Source organism: Elephas maximus, chromosome 4, assembly GCF_024166365.1.
Source record: "Elephas maximus indicus isolate mEleMax1 chromosome 4, mEleMax1 primary haplotype, whole genome shotgun sequence".
Lineage (NCBI taxonomy): Eukaryota > Metazoa > Chordata > Mammalia > Proboscidea > Elephantidae > Elephas > Elephas maximus.
This window is the reverse complement of record NC_064822.1, coordinates 58532985-58560264: the sequence shown is the minus strand read 5'-3', so window position 1 is coordinate 58560264 and position 27280 is coordinate 58532985. Positions and strand designations below refer to the sequence as shown.

The following is a 27280-nucleotide window of genomic DNA, read 5'->3' as shown; positions in this document are numbered from 1 at the left end:
GCTGCTAACCAAAGTGTCGGCAGTTCGAATCCACCAGGCGCTTCTTGCGAATTCTGTGGGGCAGTTCTACTCTGTCTTATAGGGTCGCTATGAGTCGGAATTGACTCAATGGCACTGGGTTTTGGTTTATTTTAAGACTCTTATATGTGAAATGGTGTATTACTTGAAGGTAAACTGTAATAAGTTAAAGATGTATACTATAAAACCTAAAATAGCACAACAAAGAGTTATAATTAATAAGCCAACAGTCCCAAAAATGGAATCAATTAAAAAAATCCAATTAATCCACGAGAAGCTAGAAAAGGGGAAACAAAGAACTGGTAGGGCAAATAGAAAACAAATAATAGGATGATAGATTTAAACCTAACAGTATAGATGATTGCACTGAATGTAAATGATTTAAATATTCCAATTAAAAGGCAGAGATTGTCAGATTGGCTTAAAACAAAACAAAATAAAAAAGCAACTATATGCTGCCTAAAAGAAATGCACTTCAAATATAAACACACAAATAAGTTAAAAGTAAAAGGGTGGAAAAAGATATGCCATGCTAACACTGATCAAAAGAAAGCTGGAGTGGCTATATTAATATCAGACAAGGTAGACTTCACAGCAATGAATATTATCAGGGATAAAGAAGATCATTTCATAATGATAAAGAAGTCAATTCTTCAAGAGGACATAACAATCCTAAATGTTTATGTACATAATAACAAAGCTTCAAAATATACGAAGCAAAAACTGATAGAACTGCAAGGACAAATAGATAAATTCTTAAAGTCAAAGGTATCAATAGTCCTCTCTCAATAATTGATCTAATGAGTAGACAGAAAAATCAGTAAGAATATAAAAGATTTGAACAATTATATCAACCAACTTGACCTATTTGACACTTATAGCATATTCAGTAACAGCAGAATACACACTCTTTTCAAGTACATATGGAATATTTACCAAGATAGACCATATTATGGGCCATAAAACAATTCTCAATAAGTTCAAAATAATACAAGTCATACAAACTATGTTCTCTGACAAAATTAGAAATCAGTAATAGATATTTGGAAAATTCCCAAATATTTGAAAACTAGGTAACACACTTCTAAATAACCATGAATCAAAGAAGAAATCAAAAAGAAAATTAGAAATATTAGTATATTGAATGAACAAAAATGAAAACAACATAGCAAAATTTGTAGGATGCTGTTAAAACAGTACTTAGGTGGAGATGTAAAGCACTAAATGCCTATTATTATAAAAGAAGAAATGTCTTAACCTCTACCTTAAGGAACGAGAAAAAGAAGGACAAATTAAACCAAAAGTAAGTCAAAGGAAAAAGTAAAGATCAGAGTAGAAATCAATGAAATATTAAAGAGAAAATCAATAAAAACAAAAGCTGGTTCTTGGAGACAATGAATAAAATTGACAAACTTCTAGCCAGACTGATCAGAAAAAAGGAGAGGATACAAATTACCAATATTACAATGAGAGGGGTATCATCAGTGCAGGTTCTAGAAATATAATAGGATAATATGGAAATAGTATGAACAACTTTATGCCAATGCAATGAACTAGATGGAATGGACAAATTTCTTGAAAAACACAAACTACCAGAGCTCACTCAAGGAGAAATAAATAACCAGAATAGCCCTATATCTATTTTAAAAATTGATGGTTTTAGTTAAAAGAAAACTCCAGTTCCAAATGACTTTGCTGGTGAATTCTACTGAACATTTAAGGAAGAAATAATACTAATTCTTACACAAATTCTTCCAGAAAATTGAAAAGGAGGGAATGCTTCTCAATTCATTCTACCAGGTCAGTATTATCCTAATAACAAAAGCAGACAAAGACATTACAAGAAAAGGATACTACAGAACAATATCTCTCACAAACATAGCTGTAAAATTCTAAACAAAATTTTAGCAAACCCAATCTACCACCATATGAAAAGGATAATATATTATGCAAATGGGGCTTATCCCAGGAATGCTGAGTTGGTTTAACATTCAAAAATCAACGCAATCCTAACATAGTTCATAAAGAAAATGCTGTACATCCTATTTGGATGAGTAGCGTCTGGGGTCTTAAAGGCTTCCAAGCGGCCATCTAAGATACATCTATTGATTCCATCCCGTCCAGATCAAAGGAGAATGAAGAAAACCAAAGACACAAGGAAAATATTAGTCCAAAGGACTAACAGACCACATGAACCACAGCCTCCACCAGCCTGAGCCCAGGAGAACTAGATTATGCCCAGCTACCACTACCGACCACCCTGACAAGAATCACAATAGAGGGTCCCAGGCAGAGTAGAAGAAAAATGTGAACAAAATTCCGACTCGCACACACACAAAAACAGACTTGCTGGTCTGAGAAAGACTGGAGAAGTCCCTGAGACTATGGCCCCGGACACCCTGCTAACTCAGAAATTAAACCACTCCCAAAGTTCACCTTTCAGCCAAAGATTAGACAGTGCTATAAAACAACAATAACACATGTGAGGAATGTGCCTCTTAGATCAATCAAGTATTAAAAAAAACAAATGGGCAACACCTGCGCAAAAGCAAAGACAAGAAGGGACAGGAAAAATGGATGAAATAACACAGGGAACCTAAGGTGGAAAGGGGGGAAGCGCTGGCACATCGAGGGGATTGCAACCAATGTCACACAAAAAAAATTGTGTATAAATTTTCAAACAAGAAACTGATTTACTCTGTAAACTTTACACATATAAAATATACACAATAAAAAATTTTTTAAAATCAATGTAATTCATTATACTGACATATTAAAAAGAAAAACCATATGATCATTTCAATAGATTCAAAAAAGCATTTAATCAAATCCAACAGCTATGCCTGATAAAAACTCTCAGTAAATGATGACTAAAAGGGAACTTCCTCAACCTGATAAAGGGCATCTATAAAAAACCTATAGCTAACATCATATTTAGTGGTAAAAAATTGTTTTGCTCCTAATATGAAGAACAAGACAAGGATGTCTGCTTTCATCACTTTTATTCAATTGTACTAGAGATTCTAGCCAGGTAAATAAAACTAAAAAAGAAAAAGTTATCTAGAGTGGAAATTAGGAAATAAAAACTGCTTTATTCACAGATGACCTGACAGTCTATGTAGAAAATCCTTTGGAATGTACAAAAAGCTGTTAGAATTAATAAGTAGGTTTAGTAAGATTGCAGGATACAAGGTCAACATACAAAATCAACTGTATTTCTAAATACTAGCAACAAACTATCAGAAATTGAAATTTAAAAATCAATACCATTCACAATAATATCAAAAATATGAAATACTTATGAATAAATCTGACAAAAGATGTGAGATACATGTTCACACACAATTACAAAACAATGCTGAGAGAAATTAAAGAAGACCTAAATAAATGCAGAGACATTCCATGTTCATGAGTCAAAAGACTTTTAAGATGTCAATTCTTCCCAAACTGATCTACAGATTCAATGCAATCTCGATCAAAATCTCAGCAGAATTTTTGGTAGAAATTGACAAACTGATTTTAAAATTTATACGAAAATGCAGAGGACTGAAAATATCCAAAATAGCTTGGAAAAAGAACTAAGTTTTAGGCTCAACACTCCCTGGTTTCAAGACTTATTAAAAAAGCTATAGTAATCAAGACAATGTGGCATTAATAGTTGCCAAAATACATAAATGGAGCAGACTAGAGCCCTGCAATAGGCCTATGTGCATATGGACAACTGACTTTTTACAAAGGTGTAGAGACAAATTATCGGAGAGCAGATAAACTTTTCAAAAAATAATGCTATAACAAGTGGATACTTATATGCAAAACAATGAATATTATACTATATATAAAAATTAACTCAAAATGGGTCATAGACCTAAATGCAAAACCTGAAACTTCTGGAAGAAAATGTTGGCAAAAACCTTTGTGACTTTGCATTAAACCCATTTAAAAAACTCATTGCTGTAAAGTCGATTGCAACTCACAGTGACCCTATAGCATTAAGCAAAGATTTCTTACACATGACAGAAAAAGCACAATTCACAAAAGTACCAATTGATAAACTAGACTTCTTCAAAACTTAAAATTTCTACTCTTCAAAAGATGCTGTTAAGAAAAGGACAAGACAGACTGGGGAAAATATCTGCAAAATGCATATGTGATAAAGGACTTGTATCTGGAATATATAAAGAACCTTCAACACTGAATAGTAAGAAAACAAACAACTCAAGTTTAAAAATGGGCAAAAAATTTGAACAGACATTTCACCAAAGAAGATACATGGATTTCAAACAAGTGCATGAAAAGGTGCTCAACATCGTTAATCATTAGGTGGTTCAAACAAAAGCAACAATGAGATAATACTACACACCTATTAGAAAAGTTAATAATTAAAATGACTGACCAAGTATTGGCAAAGATGTAGAGGAACTGGAACTCTTATAGATTGCTGGCAGGAATGTAAAATGGTATAACCACTTCGGAAACGTGTTCGGCAGCTTCTTACAAAGTTAAAAGCACACTATCATATAATCTAGTCATTCCACTTCTAGGTGTTTACCCACGGGAATAAAAAGCATATGTTTATAGACAGATTTGTACAAAAAATGTTCATAGCAGTTTTACCTGTAATAGTTAAAAGCTGGAAACAACCCAAATGTCTATGAACAGGTTAATGGATAAACTATGGTATAATCACATAAATGGATTACTACACAGCAATAAAGACAAATGAACTACTGACACACGCAAACACATGGACGAATCTCAGAATAATTATGCTGGCCACGACATTACTGGCACTAATCAAAAACACAGAAATAACAAATGTTGAAGAGGTTGTAGGGAGATTGCAACACTGATGCACTGCTGGTGGGAGTGTAAAATGGTGTGACCACTGTGAAAAACGATATGGAATCTCTTTAAAAAGCTAGAAATAGAAATATCACACCATTCAGTAATCCCACTCCTAGGAATACATCCTAGAGAAATAAGAGCCATCACACGAGTAGACATATGCACACCCATGTACATTGTAGCATTACTCAAAATAGTAAAATGATAGAAACAATCTAAGTGTCCCTCATCAAATGAATGGACAAATTACGGTACATACACACAATGCGAAATTACTCAACATTAAAGAACAATGATGAATCCATGAAACATCTCATAACATGGATGAATCTGGAGGACATTATGCTAAGTGAAATAAGTCAATCACAAAAGGACAAATATTGTAGGAGACCCGTATTATAAAAACTCAAGAAAAGGTTTACACACAGGAAAAAATAATCTTTGATGGTTATGATGGAGGGGAGGGGTGGACAAAGGAAATCACTAACTGGAGAGGAGACAAGTGGTAACTTTGGCAAAGGGAACGACAACACATGATACAGGGTACGTCAGTACAACTTGACCAAGACAATGTCATAGAAGCTTCCTAGATACCCCCAAACATCTTGAGGGGCTGAGTTACTGGGTCTAAGGACTGGGGCCCATTGTCTCAGGGGACATCTAGGTCAATTGGCAAAACATAGTTCATAAAGAAAATGTTCTACATTGTATTTTGGTGAGTATCATCTGTGGTCTTAAAAGCTTGTGAGCGGCCATCTAAGATACATCTACTGGTCCCATCCCATCCTGAGCAAAGGAGAATGAAGTAAACCAAAGACACAAGGAAAATATTAATCCAAAGGACTAATGGACCACATGAACCACAGCCTCCACCAGCTTGAACCCAAAAGAACTAGATGGTGCCTGGCTACCACCATCAACTGCTTAGACAGGGATCTCAACAGAAGGTCCCGGGCAGAGCAAAAGAAAAATGTGGAACAAAATTCAAATTCACAAAAAAAGGATCAGACTTACTGGTCTGACAGAGACTAGAGGAACCCCTGAGACAATGGCCCCTGGACACCCTGCTAACTCAAAACCAAAGCCACTCCCAAAGTTCACCTTTCAGCCAAAGATTGGACAGGACTATAAAACAAACAATAACATACATGGGGAATGTGCTTTTTAGTTCAATCAAGTATATGAGACGAAATGGGCAACACCTACCCAAAAGCAAAGACTAGAATGCAGGAAGGGACAAGAAAACTGAACGAATGGACACGGGGAACCGGGGGTGTAAAGGGAAAGAGGGAGAGTGCTGATGCATTGCAGAGATTGCAACCAATGTCACTAAAAAGATTTGTGTGTATATTTTGAATGAGAGAAAAAAGTATATTGCCCCCATATGACCCAGCAATTCTACTCCTAGGTATATGCCCAAAAGACTTAACAGCAGGGACTCAAACAGATACTTGTACACCAATGTTCATTGCAGCATTATTCACGATAGCCAAAAGGGGGAACAACCCAAGTTCATCAACTGATAAATGGGTAAACAAAATGTGGTATATACGTAAAATGGAATATTATAAAGAGAAATGAAGTTCTGATATATGCTACCACATAGATGAACCTTGAAAACACTCTGCCTAGTGAAATGAATCACACACAAAAGGACAGATATTGTATGACCCCACTTACACGAAATATCTAGAATAGGTGACTGCATAGAGACAAAAGTTTGTTAGTGGCTACCAGTGGCTGGGTGGAGGGTGAAATGAGAAGTTATTGCTTAAGGGATACTGAGTTTCTGTTTAGGTTGATGGAAAACTTTTAGAAATGGGTAGTGGTGATGGTAGCACAACACGGTGAATGTAATTTATGCCACTGAATTGTACACTTAAAAATGGTTAAAATGGAAAGTTTTTCTTGTTACATGTATTCTACCACAAGAAAGAAAAAAAAAAATACAAAAAAATTATGCCAAGTGAAAGAACCCTGATAGAGAACATACTGTATGAACCCTTCCTTTTTATATAAAATTCAGAGAAATGCAAACTAATGTATAGTGATTAAAAAAAACCTTATCCGTGGGATAGGGTGGCAGGGGCAGGAAGAAGGGATTATGAAGGGGCAGGAGGAAGCTTTTGGGGGTGATGGATATGTTCATTATCTTGACTATGGCAATGGTTCATGAGTGCATACATTTGTCAAAACTTATCATATTGAACACTTTAAATATGTGCTTATTTTAAGTTTTAAAAAATTGTCAGAGTAGAACTGTGCTCTACCCAGGAATTCCATTTTAAGTATAACTTAATAAGGAAGCCCTCCGTGGTGCCAAAGGTTAACACACTTAGCTGCTGACTCAAAGTTTGGAGATTGCAGTCCACCTAGAGGCACCTCAAAAGAAAATCCTGGCAATCTGCTTCTGAAAAATCAGCCATTGAAAACCCTATGGAGCACAGTTCTACTCTGACACACACGGAGTCACCATGAGTTAGAACTGACTCAAAGGCAAATGGTTTTTATATCTTAATAAATGTATTAAAATAAAAGTTAATGGGGAACAGGTTCTTAGTCCTTTACCTTCCAAACCTCTAGCTTTTAGCCTACATATCCATAATTCAGGCACTGAGGGGAATACCAGATTACCCCAAAGGTAAAGAAATAAAGATCATAAATAATTCAGCCTAAAAAGTCCACAAATCAATCCAAATCTTATTGGGCAGGAGGAGAAAATTAGAGAAGGGAGAACCCAGTAGCTGATATGAACAGTCACTGCTTAGAGTCCCAAACATTCCAGAAAGTGAGATTTACCAGCCCAGCTCAGCTCCACCCCATCTTTATGCTGCTGGCTCTTTCCCAATAAACCAAGCCAATGTTTAACTGCAGTGGGTCCTGTGGTCAGCTCTTGCTCCCCTCCTTTTCTGCTTCTTTGGGCACCTGGGAAGCCTGTCACAAGGGGCAAGGTCCACACACACCCTCCAGAGCCACTGGCCCTAGAAGTAGGGAAGGGGTCAGGGGTGGGTGGAGTGGAAGAGGGACCCAGGTGCAGTTTAGGGAGTTCTGTGGGGGAACCCTACCTCCTTTCCCACCCAAGCCCCAGTCACCACCGTCAAGAAATGGAGTCAGTCCTGGATTGTGGGATGAGGATCACAGCTACCTGGTATCACGTATCCTGCATGCTAGTCTCCTTCCCTAGATTAGAAAATGTGCTAACGCTCTTTCCCATGAGCTGGGAGAGACTACCCTCCCATCTTAAAAAGGAATAATGCTGCTGGCTGCCCTCTCAAAAGGAACACACTCCATGGTATCACCTGTAATATTCCAACTAACTCTTCAAGATATAAACTTATAATGTTCCACGTAAGCAACAGGAGGGCGAGCATACAGAATCAGTTATGTGCTGTAATCAACATTACCTGGCCAGTACTGGGCATTGAGTATTTAAGTAAAAAATGAAAACAAATTTGTCTTGTGCATGGGGCCATCATGAGTTGGAATCGATTTGATGGCAACTAACAACAACAACTACTACTACTACTAATATCAAAGAAAAGTGCTTCTCATTTCTCTTTAGTATCTACAAACAGCATCGATGTTAACAGCTGTCCCTGATACCAAGTATCATGGCATCTGATATCCTCATAGTCTCTCTTCTTATAGTCTAACTGCCCCATAGAGTTTCCAAGGAGCACCTTGTGAATTCAAACTGCCAACCTCTTGGTTAGCAGCCACAGCTCTTAACCACTACACTACCAGGGTTCTTACAGTCTAAAGCTGAGATTTACTTTGTTGCTGCTCTTCCTCCACAGTCCTTCCCCTCCAAGATTCCTATTTCTTCTTCTTTTTTTTTTTTTGCTCTTTTCTTAAAATTTATTTTGTTGTTGTTGAGAATACACACAGCAAAACATACACCAATGCAACCATTTCTACATGTAAAATTCAGTGACATTGCTTACATTCTTCAAGTTATGCAACCATTTTTACCTTCCTTTTCCGAGTTGTTGCTCCTCCATTAGCATAGACTCACTGCCCCCTAAGGCTCCTATTTAATCTTTCAAGTTGTTGTTGTCGCTACCCATATAGATGGTTCTTAAAAGAGCACAAAGCTCAAGGCAGACATTTTTTACTAGCTTAGCTAAACTATTGTTTGGTTTTGAGAAGACCAACATCCCTATTTCTGACAGATCCAGCTGTTGTACATCTGTTGTGGCCTCCCATGGAGACTCCAGTCCCAGTTAGTCTGGGTGCTGAGGAACTCAGTTTGGTGGTAGCCAGGGTCCAGGGAGCTGAAGAGATCCCAGCTAAAGGCCCAGGTTCTGAAGTTCCCAGAATCTGGGTGTTTGGGAACTGAAGATCAGAAGACAAGAGACCTTGGGGTGCGGGTTGGGGAGGTGGAGCAGGGAAGGAGGGCACACTTGTCCTCTCACAAGGTGGTTTCCAGCTTGTGCTCTGAGACTAGCAAAAGCCAAAGATTTAGTACAGGTGGCCTCTGCCTGGTTTTTGGCAACCTGGACTTAGAAATTAAGTCTAAAATGGTTGACAGAAAATCTGTCTTTTCCTGCACTGAGATTGGGAGGCAAGTAGTTTAGATTCCCTCCTGGCAGGGTTGAATCATATAGCAAAAATCCTCTCTTATCACCTTTTCCCTATATCATGCCTCTTGGGTTATCCAGAGTGTCCCGATCCCTATGTCCAGAGCTTTAGCTGAATAGGCCCTGGAGGAAGATCAGATTTGCTTTTTATCCTCCAGGGAGCTGAGGGTGCGGGGCTAGGTAAATAGTTCAACTACGCAGCTTCTTTGGCAACATTACCAGCTCATCTCATCCATCCCCACCACTGCTGGACACACTGGGTGCACTATTACTACTACGCAGCACTCATATCACTATTTCCACCCACACGTGAGAACGCACAAAGAAGAGATCAACTTCACACACTCCCCAGTTTTTTCCAAATCACCCATATTTACTATTTTCAATTCTTTCTCCCCCGCCCCCCAGTATCTTAAAGCCACTCCAGTCTTTGTCCCCAGAACTCCACTATACTACTCATAAAGGTCACCAATGATATCTATGTTGCTAAATCCAATAATCAATTCTCATTCCTCATCTTTCTTAACCTATCTGAAGCATTTAATTTGTTAAGCTCTCTCTCCTCCCTGATGTAATTTCTTTACTTGGCTTCCAAGACATCCTATTCTCTTGATTTTTGTCTTACTTTATTAGTTTCTTCTTCTCTGTCTCCTTTGCTGGTTCCTCCTCTTCTCCCAGACCCTTCAATGTCCTTGGTCTATTTCCTTATACCATCAAAATGCTAATGATTTCCAAATTTTTATCTCCACCCCATCTTTCTCACAAACTCCAGACTCATATATTCTACCATCTAGTAGATATCTCCACTTGAATATTGAATAAACCAAACAAACTAAACCTGCTGCTGTCGAGTCGATTCCAAATAGATATCTCAAATTCGACATTCCTAAAACTCAACTGCTGATTTTCCTCTCAAAAACTGCTCCTCCCACAGCCTCCCTTATCTCAGTAAGCGACAACTCCTTCCTTCCAGTTGTTCAGACTAAAAATCTTGGAGTCACCCTTGACTCCCTTCTTTCTTTAATAACTGGTGGCTGTACTTGCAAAATATATGCAGCATCTGACCATTTCTCATACCTCCAATGCTGTCACCCTGGTCTAAGCAACCATCACCTCTTGCCTAGATTTCTGCCCTTACTCCCCTTTTCAACACAGCAGCCAGAGAGATGCTTTAAAAACATAAAATCATGCCACTCCTCTGATCAAAGTCCCACCATGACTCCCATGTCACTATGGTAAAAGCCAGTCTTACAATGGCCAACAAGGCCTTAAATGATCTGCCACCTCCCATCCCATTTCCTTTTCTGCTCCCACCTTCAATTCACTCACTCTGCTTCAGGCCCATTGGTTTCTTTGCACTTAGGGCCATTAGGCTATTTCTTTCCTCTGCCTGGAGCACTCTTCTCCCCAGTATCCACATGAGCAGCTCTCTCACTCCCATCAAGCCTTTGCTCAAATGTTCTCAATGAGGTCCACCATGATCACCCTTTTTAAAATTGCAACACTCCTGATCCCCTTTACCCAGCTCTACTTGTTCTTTTTCCACAGTATTCATTAACTTCTGCTATACTATGTAACTTAATCATTTATTATGTTTATTTTTTATTGTCTGTCTCCTTAATACAAACACCACAAGGACAGGGAACTGGGGTCTATTTTGTTGATAGATGTACCCTGACCACCTAGAACAATGCATATGGTAGGCACTCTGTCTTTGTTGTTGAATAGCAGTCAAGGGCACGGCTTGGTTGGCTGTGCCCTGGGGCAGACTGACTGACACTGTGAAGCTATTAAGATGAGGCAGGTCCTAGACAGCACGGAGAGCGTTTATACCTAAGAGACAACTGGGGCAGGCATCCCTCCCATCCACCTCCCTGAAAAAGCCTACCTGCTGCTTCTGACTTTAGATACACTTCTTTATACCACTTTGTCAGCTTCTCTGGTTTTAACCACCGTTTTCAACTCTCTGTCTTCCTGTTCTTCTATCATATTCTTGCCTCAGCCCCTTCCCTTCTCTGGAACTCACTTCAAATTGAATCCACCAAATGTTAAAGCTGGAAGGGACCAAAGAAGACATCATTTATATTTTCAGTTTGGAACTAAAATTATGCCTTGGGAATTTTTCATCCCTGACCTCACCATTGAACAAACATTAATAATAACAAAATTCCTAGCTCATCTCCCCCCTAAGCCCAAAAGTAGCTGCATGAAGCTATGATGTTAGAGAAAGGGGCCCAGAAGCAGGCTGATAGAGTAGGGGCACATCACCTGAGCTTGGTACCCAAGGAGACCCCAGCATCCTTCTCCAATGCTTAATTGGAAAATTCCCATTATCCCCCAGGCGTCCAAGCCCCAATCTGAGAACCACAGGTTTAAATAAAATCGCCTAAGGGGTCAAAATAGACTAACAGTCTCTGTTGTTCCTACCCTCCTTCTCCACATCAGCAGCAAAGTGTCATCTCAAAAAGCGATTATCAGTCTCTCCTTTGACAAAGAAATAGAGATGATAAGATGGACTGTTAGGGCCCATTCTCTGTAGGAGCTTGTTCTACTTGGGAGGCAAGGCGAGTTGACTGATGAAGGTTAAACTGCTGGAAACACCAAAAGACAGAAAAATAGGTAGGTCAAGCTTCCTCCAACAACCATACATATCCTTTGATCAGTCAAAGGAGACTTTCCATTAACTCACCGGGTAGCCCTGAGTGACTCATGCCCTTCAGAGCAAACCTGCGCATCAGTCTCCAGCTTCAAAGCCCCTCAGAACACTCCCCTCCAGCTGCTGTCATCCGTCAGGGAACAGAGATGAGGAGCCCTAAGGCCCTGTGCTTGATCAAGGGAAAAGACTGTGTGTGACGGTGTAAAGGTTAAATAAATAGAGTTTGACTGGGTCTCACCACCCCTAAAAAAGTCTCAACTATCAATCGGGATCAGTTTGCGGAAAGGCAGACTCTACAGGGAGGAAGAAGTCACAGTAGCCACCTACTGACTCCACATACCCCCACAAACGCTCATGTGAAAACCCAGCAGTCATGGGTACTAGGGCCTGCATTTATATGACACATTCTCAGGTCCACACAAACTGACCACAGGGCCCTGAGGCAGAGCTCAAATTGAAACGTTGCCAGACAAATGAAATAAGGTGGACCTCACGTCTCCCAACTGCTCCTGTCGCCTCCCTCTACTTGCCCTTCTCCAGCCCAGTGGTTTTGCACTACACCTGGAAGTTCCTCTTTCCCACCTCTTCGTGCCATTCCTACTAATTCCCAGGCCGGCCTTTACCCAATTCCAGAGAGACTTGAGGAAAGCTGCTTACCTCTTTATCTTTCTGCCATGTGAGGAGCTAAGCTGGTTACTAGGTTCCAGATACAGAGTCCCAATGCCCAGCTTAGTCCGCCTGTCTCCTGCTTGTGCCCTGGACCAGCTCTTTCCCTCCACCTCATTTTCTGACGGGAGGGTGTGGAGGCCTAAATTTTAAAACAAGTATGTGGAGTCTCCAGGGCTAGGTAAAAAGTGGGAAGAATGCTCTCCTTCGCTCTCAATGCGGACTCAGCAAAGTTCTGTGATTTCAGGCCATTGTTCAGAAATTCCTGAGGAAGGACACATCGGCCCATTCCTATTCCTCTGGAAAAACACAATTTAATTTCTAAGCCCAAGTTCAATGTCCAATTGTCACAACTGACAGTGAGGCTCCATGGCCCCAGAGCATCTCTTGGCTTTCTCCCCTAGTTGTACGCTTATACTGTATGCTTCTTCCCTCCCAAAACCTTTGGTCAAAGGACAGTGAGACTTTAGCTTGATGAGTTTTTGGGTCTCCCACTCCCTTGCAAAAAGGTCGGTGCTGCATTAGAGGACAATTCAAACCCCATGGCCTATAAAATGACCACTCCTCTCAGCATTTTCAGAGCAGCCTGCCTCTGGACACTCCTTCCTCCAACCCAGACCGCAGCCTCATTACAAAACAAGACCTGGGAGCCCCAACCCCTATATGCTTCAGCCAGCAACAAGGAGATCTTCCTAACCCACTTGTCAGCCAGATCCCTTCCCAGTACCAAGAAAGCCTCTCTGAGGCTTCCCACAGAGATATGGAATTCTCTGAAAGTGGGGTAACCCACTGCATTGAGTTGATTCCAACTCATAGCAACCCTATATGACAGAGTAGAACTGCCCCGTAGAGTTTCCAAGGCTGTAATCTTTACAAAAGCAGACTGCAACATTTTTCCCCTGAGGAGCAGCTGGTTGGTTCAAACTACCAGCCTTTAGGTTAGCAGCTGAGGACTTTAACCACTGTGCCACCTGAGCTCCTTGAAAGTGGAGACTATCTATTGCCTTGGAATCAATTCTGACTCATAGCAACCCTATAGGACAAAGTAGAACTGCCCCAAAGGGTATCCAAGGAGCAGCTGGTAGATTTGAACTGCCAACCTTTTGATTACCAGCTAAGCTCTTAACCACTGTGCCACCAGGGTACAGAGTAGAACAGCCCCATAGAGTTTCCAAGGGGCACCTGGTGGTTTTGAACCACCGATTTTTTGGTTCGCAGCCATAGCACTTAACCACTACACCACCAGGGTTTCCAAGGAGCGTCTGGTGGATTTGGACTGCCAACCTTTTGGTTAGCAGCTGTAGCTCTTAACCACTACGTCACCAGGGTTTCTGACAGTAGAGTGGTAGTAGCAAAACCTCTACCTCTGATGTGGGGGTAGCAGAGTTAGCCCAGGGGTCTGGAATGGAGGGCAATGAGAAACCAGTAAAGACACAGTAAGGAGCTAGAGTCAGAGTTTACACACACACATTAATTTTTAAAGGAAGAGACACTAGTGTCAAAGGTTATTATGCTGGAGAGGCAGAGCCAAGATGGTGGAATAGCCAGATGCTTCTGGCGATCCCTCTTACAACAAAGACCCAAAAAATCAAGTGAAACAATTGTATTTGTGACAAGCCAGGAGCCCTGAACATCAAAGGAAAAGATAGAAGACGGACTGGGCAGCATGGAAGAGAGAAGTGGTTCAGAAGCGGAGAGGAGTTGCCGGATCTGAATCACTGGGATCCTTCAGGCATCATTCTCAGGAGGGGCTGCAGCCGGCCAGTAGTAGCATTCGGCCACATTTCCTCAGGGAGAAGCAGCCAGGTGCACAGCCTACTCACACCTCTGGAACCAGAGAAGAACAGCTCTCTCGGCAAAAGCTAAGTACTTGGTGTATATTTTACCGTGCCCCCCCCCCCCACCCGCAAACCAGCTTCAGTGGCTCTTGATTTCCCTGGGCCTGAGATAGGCCCTGTTCAGCACCCTGAGCCACGATCTCAGACTTGGAGAAGGAATAAATTCACAACAGGGGGGAAAGATAATTTGCCAGTTCCTCTAACCAGGGGAGCTCAGGACAGAAGCAGCTCCTGTCCAGGCATGAATGGTCCCTGGACTTTGAATATCTTTCCCCCTGCATGGATCTGCGTGGGCCTATTTCAGGAGAATAGGCCCTTGGTGGCAGACTGCAACTGTTTAAGCTGTGCGGTGGAGAGGTGGGTTTTGGTATTTGGCACCATTTTGTCTATTAAACAGGGTCCTTTTTCACCTACCCACATCAGGGGCCTAAGGCCTGGTGACCCCATTCAGGTCACCAAGCCACCCACGACAGGTGTCCAAGGATAACTGATACCTCCCAGCCCCAACAACCAAAAGCACTGGGTGCCCATGGTCTGTCTGCAGAACCCACCCACCTGTACACTGTAGGGAACAGGGATGCACTTTCCTCAGAGACACTCAGGGAACAGTTCTCAGCCCCCTGCCTTGTTCAGAGCGTGACCCCCTGCTGCAATCACATACCGGTACCTACACCAAACACCCCTGCCCCTCTAAGACTGTACAACAGAGACTGTATCAAACACTTGATGACCAGCTACCTGGACACCTGAGCTGAATCCACACAAGAAAAGTGAATGAGCTCACAAGATCATAGACCTGATAACAGCTCTAGCCATCTGGTGACAGGATGACAGAGCTCCAAAGACGAAAATAATCAAGCTAGCTCACTCAAGCAACCTAATTGGGCAAATCAAGGCAAAAGAAACCAAGGAACTAGGATATAGTGAGCAAAAATAAAATAAACTAATATAAATTACTTATGGATGGTGCAGAGACAACAGTCAATATCAAACCACATAAACAGACCATGATCACTTCAACAAGCTCTCAACACAGAGAATTAAAGGATCTTCTGGATGAAGGTGACTTTCTGGAATTACCGGATGCAGAACACAAAAGGTTAATATACAGAACTCTTTAAGACATCAGAAAGGAGACCAGGCAACATGCAGAACAAGCCAAGGAACACACGGATAAAACAGTTGAAGAAATTAAAAAGGTTATTCAAGAACATAAGGAAAAATTTAATAAGCTGCAAGTATCCATACAAAGACAGCAATCAGAAATTCAGAAGACTAACAATAAAATTAGAAGTAGACAACTCAATAGAAGGTCAGAGGAGCAGAATCAAGCAAGTAGAATGCAGAATTAGGGACCTTGAAGATAAAGCACTTGGCACCAATATATTTGAAGAAAACTCAGATAAAATAATTTAAAAAAATGAAGAAACCCTAAGAATCACATGGGACTCTATCAAGAGAAATAACCTACAGTGATTGGAGTACCAGAACAGGGAGGGATAACACAAAATACAGAGAGAATTGTCAAAGATTTGTTGGCAGAAAACTTCCCTGATATCGTGAAAGATGAGAAGATATCTATCCAAGATGCTCATCAAACTCCACATAAGGTAGATGTTAAAAGAAAGTCACCAAGACATATTATAATCACACTCGCCAAAACCAAAGATAAAGAGAGAATTTTAAGAGCCGCTAGGGATAAACAAAAAGTCACTTACAAAGGAGAGCCAATAAGAATAAGCTCGAACTACTCAGCAGGAACCATGCAAGCAAGAAGGCAATGGGATGACTTATATAAAGCATTGAAAGGAAAAAATTACAAGCCAAGAATCATACATCCAGCAAAACTGTCTCTCAAATGTGAAGGTGAAATTAGGACATTTCCAGATAAATAGACCTTTAGGGAATTCATAAAAACCAAGCCAAAACTACAAGAAATACTAAAGGGAGTTCTTTGGTTAGAAAATCAATAATATCAGGTATCAACCCAAGACTAGAACCCTGGACAGAGCAATCAGATGTTAACCCAGACAGGGAAACCATAAAAATAAATCAAGATTAAAAAATGCTTGAAACAGGAAAACAACGATGTTGTTATGTAAAAGAAGACAACATGAAAATAATAAAGAGGGACTAAGAAAGTCATAGATCTTTCATATAGAGAAGAAGACAAGGTGATATAAAGCAATAAAAGTTAGGTTTAAACTTAGAAATATGTTGTTGTTGCTGTTATTAGGTGCCGCCGAGTCAGTTCCAACTTATAGCAACCCTATGCACAACAGAACAAAACACTGCCCAGTCCTGCACCATCCTTACAATCATTATGCTTGAGCTCATTGTTGCAGCCACTGTCTGAATCCACCTCGTTGAGGGTCTTCCTCTTTTCCGCTGACCCTGTACTTTGCCAAGCATGATGTCCTTCTCCAGGGACTGATCCCTCCTGACAATATGTCCAAAGTGTGTAAGATGCAGTCTTGCCATCCTTGCTTCTAAGGAACATTCTGGTTATACTCCTTCCAAGACAGATTTGTTTGTTCTTTTGGCAGTCCATGGTATATTCAATATTCTTCGCCAGCACCACAATTCAAAGGCATCAATTCTTCTTCGGTCTTCCTTATTCATTGTCCAGCTTTCACATGCATATGATGGGATTGAAAATACCATGGCTTGGGTCAAGCACACCTTAGTCTTCAGGGTGACATCTTTGCTCTTCAACACTTTAAAGAGGTCCTTTGCAGCAGATTTACCCAATGCAATATGTCTTTTGATTTCTCTACTGCTGCCTCCATGGCTGTTGATTGTGGATCCAAGTAAAACAAAATCCTCGACAATGTCAATCTTTTCTCAGTTTATCATGATGTTGCTCATTGGTCCAGTTGTGAGGATTTTTTTTTTTTTTATGCTGAGGTGCAATCTATACCGAAGGCTGTGGTCTTTGATTTTCATTAGTAAGTGCTTCAAGTCCTTTTCACTTTCAGCAAGCAAAGTTGTGCCATCTGCATAACGCAGGTTGTTAATGAGTCTTCCTCCCATCCTGATGCCCCATTATTCTTCATATAGTCCAGCTTCTCGTATTATTTGCTTAGCATACAGATTAAATAGGTATGGTGAAAGAATACAACCCTGACGCACACCCTTCCTGACTTTAAACCAATCAGTATCCCCTTGTTCTGTCAGAACAACTGCTTCTTGATCTATGTAAAGTTTCCTCATGAGCACAATTAAGTGTTCTGCAATTCCCATTCTTTGCAATGTTATCCGTAATTTGTTATGATCCACACAGTCGAATGCCTTTGCATAATCAATAAAACACAGGTAAACATCCTTCTGGTATTCTCTGCTTTCAGCCAGGATCCATCTGACATCAGCAGTGATATCCCTGGTTCCACGTCCTCTTCTGAAACTGACCTGAATTTCTGGCAGTTCCCTGTCAATATACTGCTGCAGCCATTTTTGAACGGTCTTCAGCAAAATTTTACTTGCGTGTGATATTAATGACATTGTTCTATAGTTTCCACATTCGGTTTGATCACCCTCTTGAGAATAGGCATAAACAAATAAAAGTTAGGTTTAAACTTAGAAATATAGGGATAAGTATTAAGGTAACCACAAAGGAGACTAACTATCCTATTCATTAAAAATAAAATACATGAAAAAATTAGAGACTCAGTAGAAACAAAATCAACAACAAGGAATATGAGGAAATGCCAATATAAAAGGATAAACTACTCAGCACAAAAAATTAACTGGGAAAAAGAAACTGTCAACAAAACACATAAAAAGACATCAAAACGACAGCACTAAACTCATGTCTACCCACAATTATGCTGAATGTAATTGGACTAAATGTCCCAACAAAGAGACAGAGAGTGGCGGAAAGGATAAAAAAAAAAAAACACTATCTGTCTATATGCTGCCTACAAGAGACACACCTTAGGCTTAGAGACACAAACGAACTAAAACTCAAAAGATGGAAAAAAATATAACAAGCAAACAACAATCACAAAAGAGCAGGAGTGGCAATATTAATTTCTGACAAAATAGACCTTAAAGTTAAATCCACCACAAAGGTTAAGGAAGGACTCTACTTTTCTTTTTTTTTCTACACAATGATTAAAGGGACAATATACCAGGAGGATATAACCACATTAAATATTTATGCACCCAATGACAGGGCTGCAAGATACATAAAACAAACTCTAACAGCATTGAAAAGTGAGATAGACAGCTCCACAATTATAGTAGGAGACTTCAACACACCACTTTCGGTGAAGGACAGGACAATCAAAAAGAAGCTCAATAAAGATACGGAAGATCTAAATGCCACAATCAACTAACTTGACCTCATAGACATATACGGAACACTCCACCCAACAGCAGCCAAGTATACTTTCTTTTCTAGTGCACGTGGAACATTCTCTAGAATAAGCCACATATAAGGCCATAGAGCAAGCCAAAACATTGAAATATTACAAAACATCTTCTCTGACCATAAGGCCATAAAAGTAGAAATCAATAACAGAAAAAGCAGGGAAAAGAAACCAAACACTTGAAAACTGAACAATACCCTGCTCATAAAAGACTGGGTTATAGAAGATATTAAGGATGAAATAAAGAAATTCATGGAATCTGATGAGAATGTAAACACTTCCAATCAGAACCTTTGGGACATAGCGAAAGCAGTGCTCAGAGGTCAATTCATATCAATAAATGCACACATACAAAAAGAAGAAAGGGCTAAAATCAAAGAATTATCCCTATAGCTTCAACAAATAGAAAGAGAGCAACAAAAGAAACTCTCAGGCACTAGAAGAAATGAAATAATAAAAATTAGAGCAGAACTAAAAGAAATAGAAAACAGAAAAACAATTGAAAGAGTTAACAAGACCAAAAACTGTTCCTTTGAAAAAATTTACGAAACTGATAAACCATTGGCCAAACTGACAAAAGAAAAACAGGAGAGGAAGCAAATAACCCAAATAAGAAATGAGATGGGTGATGTTACAACACACCTAACTGAAATTAAAAGAATCATATCAGATTACTATGAAAAATTGTACTCTAACAACTTTGAAAACCTAGAAGAAATGGGTGAATTTCTAGAAACACACTACCTACTTAAACTAACACAAACAGAGGCAGAACAACTAAATAAACCCGTAACAAGAGATTGAAAAACTAATCAAAAAACTCCCAACAACAACAACAACAAAAGCCCTGGCCTGGATGGCTTCACTGCAGAGTTCTACCAAACTTTCAGAGAAGAGTTCACACCACTACTACTAAAGGTATTTCAGAGCATAGAAAAGGACAGAATACTGCCAAACACATTCTATGAAGCCACCATATCCCTGATACCAAAATCAGGTAAAGACACCACAAAAAAAAGCAAATTACAGACCTATATCCCTCATGAACTTAGATGCAAAAATCCTCAACAAAATTCTAGCCAGTACAATTCAAAAGCATATCAAAAAAATAATTCACCATGGCCAAGTGGGATTCATACCAGGTATGCAGGGATGGTTCAACATTAGAAAAACAATTAATGTAATCCATCATATAAATAAAACAAAGGACAACAACCACATGATTTTATCAACCAATGCAGAAAAGGTATTTGACAAAATTCAACACCCATTCATGATAAAAACTGCCAGCAAAATAGGAATAGAAGGAAAATTCCTCAACATAATAAAAGACATTTATTCAAAGCCAACAGCCAACATCATCCTAAATGAAGAGAGCCTGAAAGCATTCCTCTTGAGACTGGGAGCCAGACAAGGATGCCCTTTACCACCACTCTTATTCAACATTGTGCTGGAGGTCCTAGCCAGAGCAATTAGGCTAAATAAATAAAGGGCATCCAGATTGGTAAGGAAGAAATAAAAGTATCTTTATTTGCAGATGACATGATCTCATACACAGAAAACCCTAAGAAACCCTCAAGAAAACTGCTGAAACTAATGGAAGAGTTCAGCAGAGTATCGAGATACAAGATAAACATACAAAAATCAGTTGGATTCCTCCACATCAACAAAAAGAACATCTAAGAGGAAATCACCAAATCAATACCATTTACAGTAGCCCCCAAGAAGATAAAATACTTAGGAATAAATCTTACCAGAGATATAAAAAACCTATACATGGAAAACTACAAGACGCTACTGCAAGAAACCAAAAGAGACCTACATAAGTGGAAAAAACATACCTCGCTCATGGATAGGAAGACTTAACATTGTAAAAATGTCTATTCCACCAAAAGCGATCTATAGATACAATGCAATTCTGATCCAAATTCCACTGCCATTTTTTAATGAGATGGAGAAACAAATCACCAACTTCATATGGAAGGGAAAGAGGTCCCAGATAAGTAAAGCATTGCCGAAAAAAAAAGAACAAAGTGGGAGGCCTCACTCTACCTGATTTTAGAACCTGTTATACCACCACAGTAGTTAAAACAGCCTGGTATTTGTAAAACAACAGATACATAGACCAGTGGAATAGAACTGAGAATCCAGACATAAATCCATCCACTTATGAGCAGCTGATATTTGACAAAGGTGCAAGTCAGTTAAATGGGGGAAAGACAGTCTTTTGAACAAATGGTGCTGGCATAACTGGATAGACATCTGCAAAAAAGTGAAACAAGACCCATACCATGCACAAAAACAAACTCAAAATGGATCAAAGACCTAAATATAAAATCTGAAATGAAAAAGATCATGGAAGAAAAAATAGGGACAATGCTAGGAGCCCTAATACATGACATAAACAGTACACAAAACATTATTAACAATGCAGAAGAGAAACCAGATAACTGGGAGCTCCTAAAAATCAAACGCCTATGCTCATCCAAAGACTTCACCAAAAGAGTAAAAAGATTACCTACATATTGGGAAGAAGTTTTTAGCTATGACATTTCTGATCAGCGCCTGATCTCTAAAATCTACATGATACTGCAAAAACTTAGCTACAAAAAGACAAATAACCTAATTAAAAAATGGGCAAAGATATGAACAGGCACTTCACTAAAGAAGACATTCAGGTAGCTATCAGATACATGAGGAAATGCTCACGATCATTAGCCATTAGAGAAATGCAAATCAAAACTACAATGAGATTCCATCTCACCCCAACATAAAAAAACATGGCTGGCGTTAATCCAAAAAACACAAAATAATAAATGTTGGAGAGGTTGTGGAGAGACTGGAACTCTTATACACTGCTGGTGGGAATGTAAAATGGTACAACCATTTTGGAAATCGATTTGGCGCTTCCTTAGAAAACTAGAAATAGAACTACCATAGGATCCAGCAGTCCCACACCTTGGGATATATCCTAGAGAAATAAGAGCCTTTACACGAACAGATATATGCACACCCATGTTCATTGCAGCACTGTTTACAATAGCAAAAAGAAGGAACCAAACAAGGTGCCCATCAATGGATGAATGGATAAATAAATTATGGTATATTCACCCAGTGGAATACTATGCATCAATAAAGAACAATGATGAATCCATGAAATATTTCATAACATGGAGGAATCTAGAAGGCATTATGCTGAGTGAAATTAGTCAGTTGCAAAAGGACAAATATTGTATAAGACCACTATTATAAAAAAAAAAAACTTTTTTTTTTTTTTTAAGAACTCGAGCAATAGTTTGAACAGGAAAGAGAATATTCTTTGATGGTTATGAGAGGGCAGAGGGAGGGAGGGAGGGAGGGAGAGGGTTTTCACTGATTAGATAATAGATAAGAACTATTTTAGGTGAAGGGAAAGAGCACACAATACAGGAGAGGTCAGCACAACTGAACTAAACCAAAAGCAAAGAAGTTTCCTGAATAAACGGAACACTTGGAAGGCCAGCATAGCAGGGGCAGTGATTTGGGGACCATGGTTTCAGGGGACATCTAAGGCAATTGGCATAATAAAATCTATTAAGAAAACATCATGCATCCCAGTTTGGAGAGTGACATCTGGGGTCTTAAACGCTAGCAAGGGGCCATCTAAGATGCATCAATTGGTCTCAACCCACCTGGACCAAAGGAGAATTAAGAACACCAAAGACACAAGGTAATTACAAGCCTAAGAGGCAGAAAGGGCCACATAAACCAGAGATTACATCAGTCTGACACCAGAAGAACTAGATGGTACCTGGCCACAACCGATGACTGCCCTGACAGGGAACACAACAGAGAGCCCCTAGGGAGCAGGAGAGCAGTGGGATGCAGACCCCAAATTCTCATAAAAAGACCAGACTTAATGGTCTGACTGAGACTGGAAGGACCCCAAAGTTTATGGTCCCCAGACCTTCTGTTAGCCCAAGACAGGAACCATTCCTAAAGCCAACTCTTCAGACAGGGGTTGGACTGGACTATCGGATAGAAAATTATACTGGTGAAGAATAAGCTTCGTGGATCAAGTAGACACATGAGACTACGTTGGCACCTCCTGTCTGAAGGGGAGAAGAGAGAGTAGAGGTGATCAGAAGCTGGCCAAATGGACACGAAAAGTGAGTTGAGGGAAGGAGTGAGCTGTCTCATTATGGGGAGAGCAATTAGGAGTATATAGCAAGGTATTTATAAATTTTTGTATGAGAGTCTGACTTGATTTGTAAACTTTCACTTAAATCACAATAAAAAAAAAAGGTTATTATGCTGGTAGGATGGGGAATGGAGAGTTTAGGGAATGCCAACAGAGTAGGAGTAAGACACAAAGCCACGGCTAAGGAGTCTCAAGACCACAGAAAAGTTTGGTATCAACATCATCATCAACATAAGAAAAAAAAATCATTACCATTTATTTAGCACTTTACACACATTATCTCTAATCCTTACCAGAACCTTGAAAGGCAGGTATTATTATCTCAATTTACAGGAGCAGCAGTTGAGATTCTAAGGACTTAAGTAACTTGCCCACAATCATACAGAGAATAAGTATCACAGCCTGAATGCAAACCCTGATCCTTCTGTTTTCAAGGCCTAAACTCATATTTCTATGGTATTGTGCTATAATACAAAGAACCCTAGGAAAGCCTCTTAATCTTTCTAGGCCTCAGTCTCCTGCAGAGTCTCCTTAATATCTTAGGGGTCCTTCCAGCTCCAGCATTCTATGTGTTCATGGGACTCCCCAAAGGTGCAATGAGTGCAGGAGATGGAGAGATAGCACTCCTTCCAGGGATGGGTGAGATGGTGCAGCAGCTCTCACCTCCCCCATTTTTGTAGCAGAGATAGGGAAACCTCCAGACGTTGCCTAGGCCGATTATCTCCCCAGCCACTGAGAGCACAAACTCCATCTTGTTGTTCCAGTGCCCTCGCTCCAGGGTGCCATCTTCCTCCGCCTTTTCCATGACTGGGTACACTGGTTTTGTCTCTCCATTACTGGTTGTGCCCAAGACCCTGCTATCCATCCCACCTGGAAAATAAGTGAGAAGCTCTGTTAGTATTGGCAACCCAGGAAGGAAAGCCCTCCCTCTCCTTTTGACCACAAAAAATCCCAAGGGAGTAAATGCACTGGAAGAGGGTGAATTCTTACTCCCTTGTCTGCAGGTCCATGGGCTCAATAGCATCTCTTATTGGTAGAGGCTGGGGCAACAGCTGCTGAGAATGTATATTCCTTTCCTGTTTCAGGAGGAAAGTATTGATACTGAAGTACAGACATTGCTTCCACTATACAGATTCTCTTAGATGGGAGCTTCTGACTGAAGAATTCACGCAACCCCTGGGTTGTCTCTAACTTCTCCCTGCCATCCTGCAACCTTGTCTGCATTAGCGTATGCTTTCATTTCTCCACTCTGTGTGCTGAAGTCAGTTGAAAGGATGGCATTTTCACATATCCTCAAAATCCATAATTTTCCTTGCAGGAATTTTCCCTAAAGAAATAATTGTGACTGTGGGTAAATATTTTACACTAGGATGTTCATGAAAACAGCAAATAATTAGAAAGAATATTAAAAAAAAAAAAAAAAGACCTGTTGCCATCAAGTTGATTCTGACTCATAGTGACCCTGTAAGATAGAGTAGAACTACCCCATAGAGTTACCAAGGAGCACCTGCTGGATTCAAACTGCTGACCTTTGGTTAGCAACTGTAGCACTTAACCACTATGCCACCAGGGTTAAATGTTCAAAAATGGTAGATAAGCTAATAATTTATGGCACATGCATAGACTGGTCTACTATATAATCAATAAAATTTGTCCCACAGGAGAAAATTCAATGAAAAGGTGTTCACGATATATGAAGTGAGTTATAAAAACCTTATATAAAATGTGATCATGCTTGTAAAATATTTTATATGATTGAAAGGTTAGGATAGCCACCAAAATATTTCCCTCTCAGTGGTTGAATTATAAGACTCTTTTCCTTACCTATCTGCTACATGTTCTTCAAAGAATGTGTTTTATATTTGTAATATGAAAATAAATGTCAGTTTAAAAAAAGTCTTTCCAAAGGAATGAATGAAGTTGAGTGGGAGCAGAGAACCTGGATAAGACAAACTAATCTTTCCAGATAGCCCCTTCTTCTCTCTCTGAAATCATTAAGAGAGAGAAGACCCTGGGCTCTTTTTCTTTTTTTTGTAATGACAAATACAAGAACGTGGTAGAGTTTAAGAAGACAACATAAAATGAATAAACAGCCACAGTTCCAAACCCTTCACTGCCAGAAATACTCTATTCTAGACTCCTACTGGAAGTGAGGATAAGATGCATGTGGCTCACATTCGGCGAGCAACGACTGTATACCAGGCACTTTACATGCATTTGTTTCATTTAGTCCTAACAACCCTGAGAGGTAAGCAGTATTATTTCCACTTTACAAATAAGGACGTTGCTGCTCAGAGCAATTAAAGAACATGACTGCTGCCACATAGCTAGTAGGTTGCAGAGCCAGAACCTGAACCCACTTTGTCTCTGCTTTTTCAATTACATCATTTTCATTACATTGGCTGTCTAAGTTTACCAGCATGACTAATAGAAGCAACTTCTAACAGCTCTTCTCTGATGTTACATAGTGGCCCTTTTCTGGAAAAGTGCGCAGACAGACTTTTATCTACCTCAGGAAAAGTCCATGTTAACAGAACTTTCTCAGTGCAGCCTCATCTAGCCACAGAGCTTCATTTGACTCATTTCTCTGGATTCCAGGTGGGCCACGGAGGAACCCAGGAAGTCAGAGAGAAAGTCAGGGAACAGTAGGCATCTTTGCTTATTACGTAAATTAGTCCCTAATGGACTCCAAAGATACCTTGAAGGCTAAAGAAGAAACCCAGGTGTTATGGATTGAATTATGTCACCCAAAAACACGTGTTCTAAATCCTGGCCTCTATGCTTGCGGTTATAATTCCATTTGGGAATGGGTTGTCTTTGTTATGTTAATGAGATAGGATTAGTGTAGGGTGTATCTTGAGTCAATCTCTACTGAGACAGAAAAGAGATGAAACAAGTGAGCAGAGGAGAGATAGGGTAAGAGAGATGCCAAGACACATGGAGATCTCCAAAGAACCAGGAAGCAGAAGCTGAAGAGACAAGGACGTTCCTCCAGAGCCGAGAGAGAGAGAAAGCCTTCCCCTGGAGCCAGCCCTTTGAGTTGGAGCTTCTGGCCTCCTAAACTGTAAGAAAATAAATTTCTGTTTGGTAAAGCCATCCACTTGTGATATTTCTGCTATAGTAGCACTAGCCCTGATAGTGCACTGGTTAGGAGCTTGGCTGCTAACCAAAAGGTCAGCAGTTCAAATCCACCAGCTGCTCCTTGGAAACCCTATGGGACAACTCTACTCTGTCTTAGAAGGTCACTATGAGTTGGAATCCACTCGATGGCAACAGGTTAGATAGCTAAGACAGAATTTGGTACCAGGAGAGCGGGGTGCTGCTTTAATAAAAAAAGAAAAATTTAATAGATACCTGAAAATATGGAAGCGGTTTTGGAATTGGGTAATGGGTAATGGGTAGAATTTTAAGATGACTAATAGTAAAAGTGGAAACCATGGCGACTTAGTGTTTAAGAGCTCAGCCGCTAACCAAATGGTCAGCAATTCGAATCCACACTAGCCACTCCTTGGAAGCCATATGGGGCAGTTCTACTCTGTCCTATAGGGTCGCTATGAGTCAGAACTGACTTGATGGCAGTGGGTTTGGTTTTTTTTTTTTTTAATAGTAAAATCCTAGATTGCCTTGAAGAGACTGTTGGTAGAGTCATGGACGTCAAATGCAACTCTGGTGAGGGCTCAGAAGGAAGCGAGGAGAGCTACAGAGAAAATCTCTATTGTCTTACAGAATACTTACAGTGCCAGCAACAGAATATTGCTAGAAATGTGGATGTTAAGTGCGCTTCTGGTGAGGCTGTAAAAGAAAATGATGAACACATGATTGGACAATGGAGGAAGGGTGATGATTTTTCTGTAGTGGCAAAGAACTCATCTGAATTATGTTCAAATGTCTAGTGAAACTTGTAAACGTCTAGTGAACTTGTAAGTGATGAACTTTTTTTTTCTCCTATATTTGACCATTCTTTCCTTGGTTTTATTTTGCTAAAAAGTACAATTCACGTGAACAAAAAAAAAGCCCAAAACATGCAAAATATTTTTGTACACACCTCTAACACACTACATTTCATTTTCTGAAATCTTAAAAAAAGAGAAAAAAAAAATCCCAAAGCAAGAGTAAACCAAAAAAAC

General features: G+C 39.9%; 1 protein-coding gene across 3 annotated transcripts in view; it reads right to left on the bottom strand.

The window, feature by feature from the left end:
* SLC6A13 (solute carrier family 6 member 13) overlaps nucleotides 1–27280 on the bottom strand; it is a 67208-nt gene that overhangs the window by 34936 nt on the left and 4992 nt on the right. For 2 of the 3 annotated variants that reach the window (XM_049882162.1, XM_049882163.1), the window contains exons 2-4: nucleotides 26889–26945; nucleotides 24144–24480; nucleotides 23817–24023 (exon numbers count right to left, since the gene is read on the bottom strand). In XM_049882162.1, coding sequence (XP_049738119.1) covers nucleotides 23817–24023; nucleotides 24144–24177 — 241 coding nt within the window. In that variant the 5' untranslated portion in view covers nucleotides 24178–24480; nucleotides 26889–26945. The remainder of the gene's footprint in view (nucleotides 1–23816; nucleotides 24024–24143; nucleotides 24481–26888; nucleotides 26946–27280) is intronic. The other variant, XM_049882164.1, reaches the window with a different exon arrangement.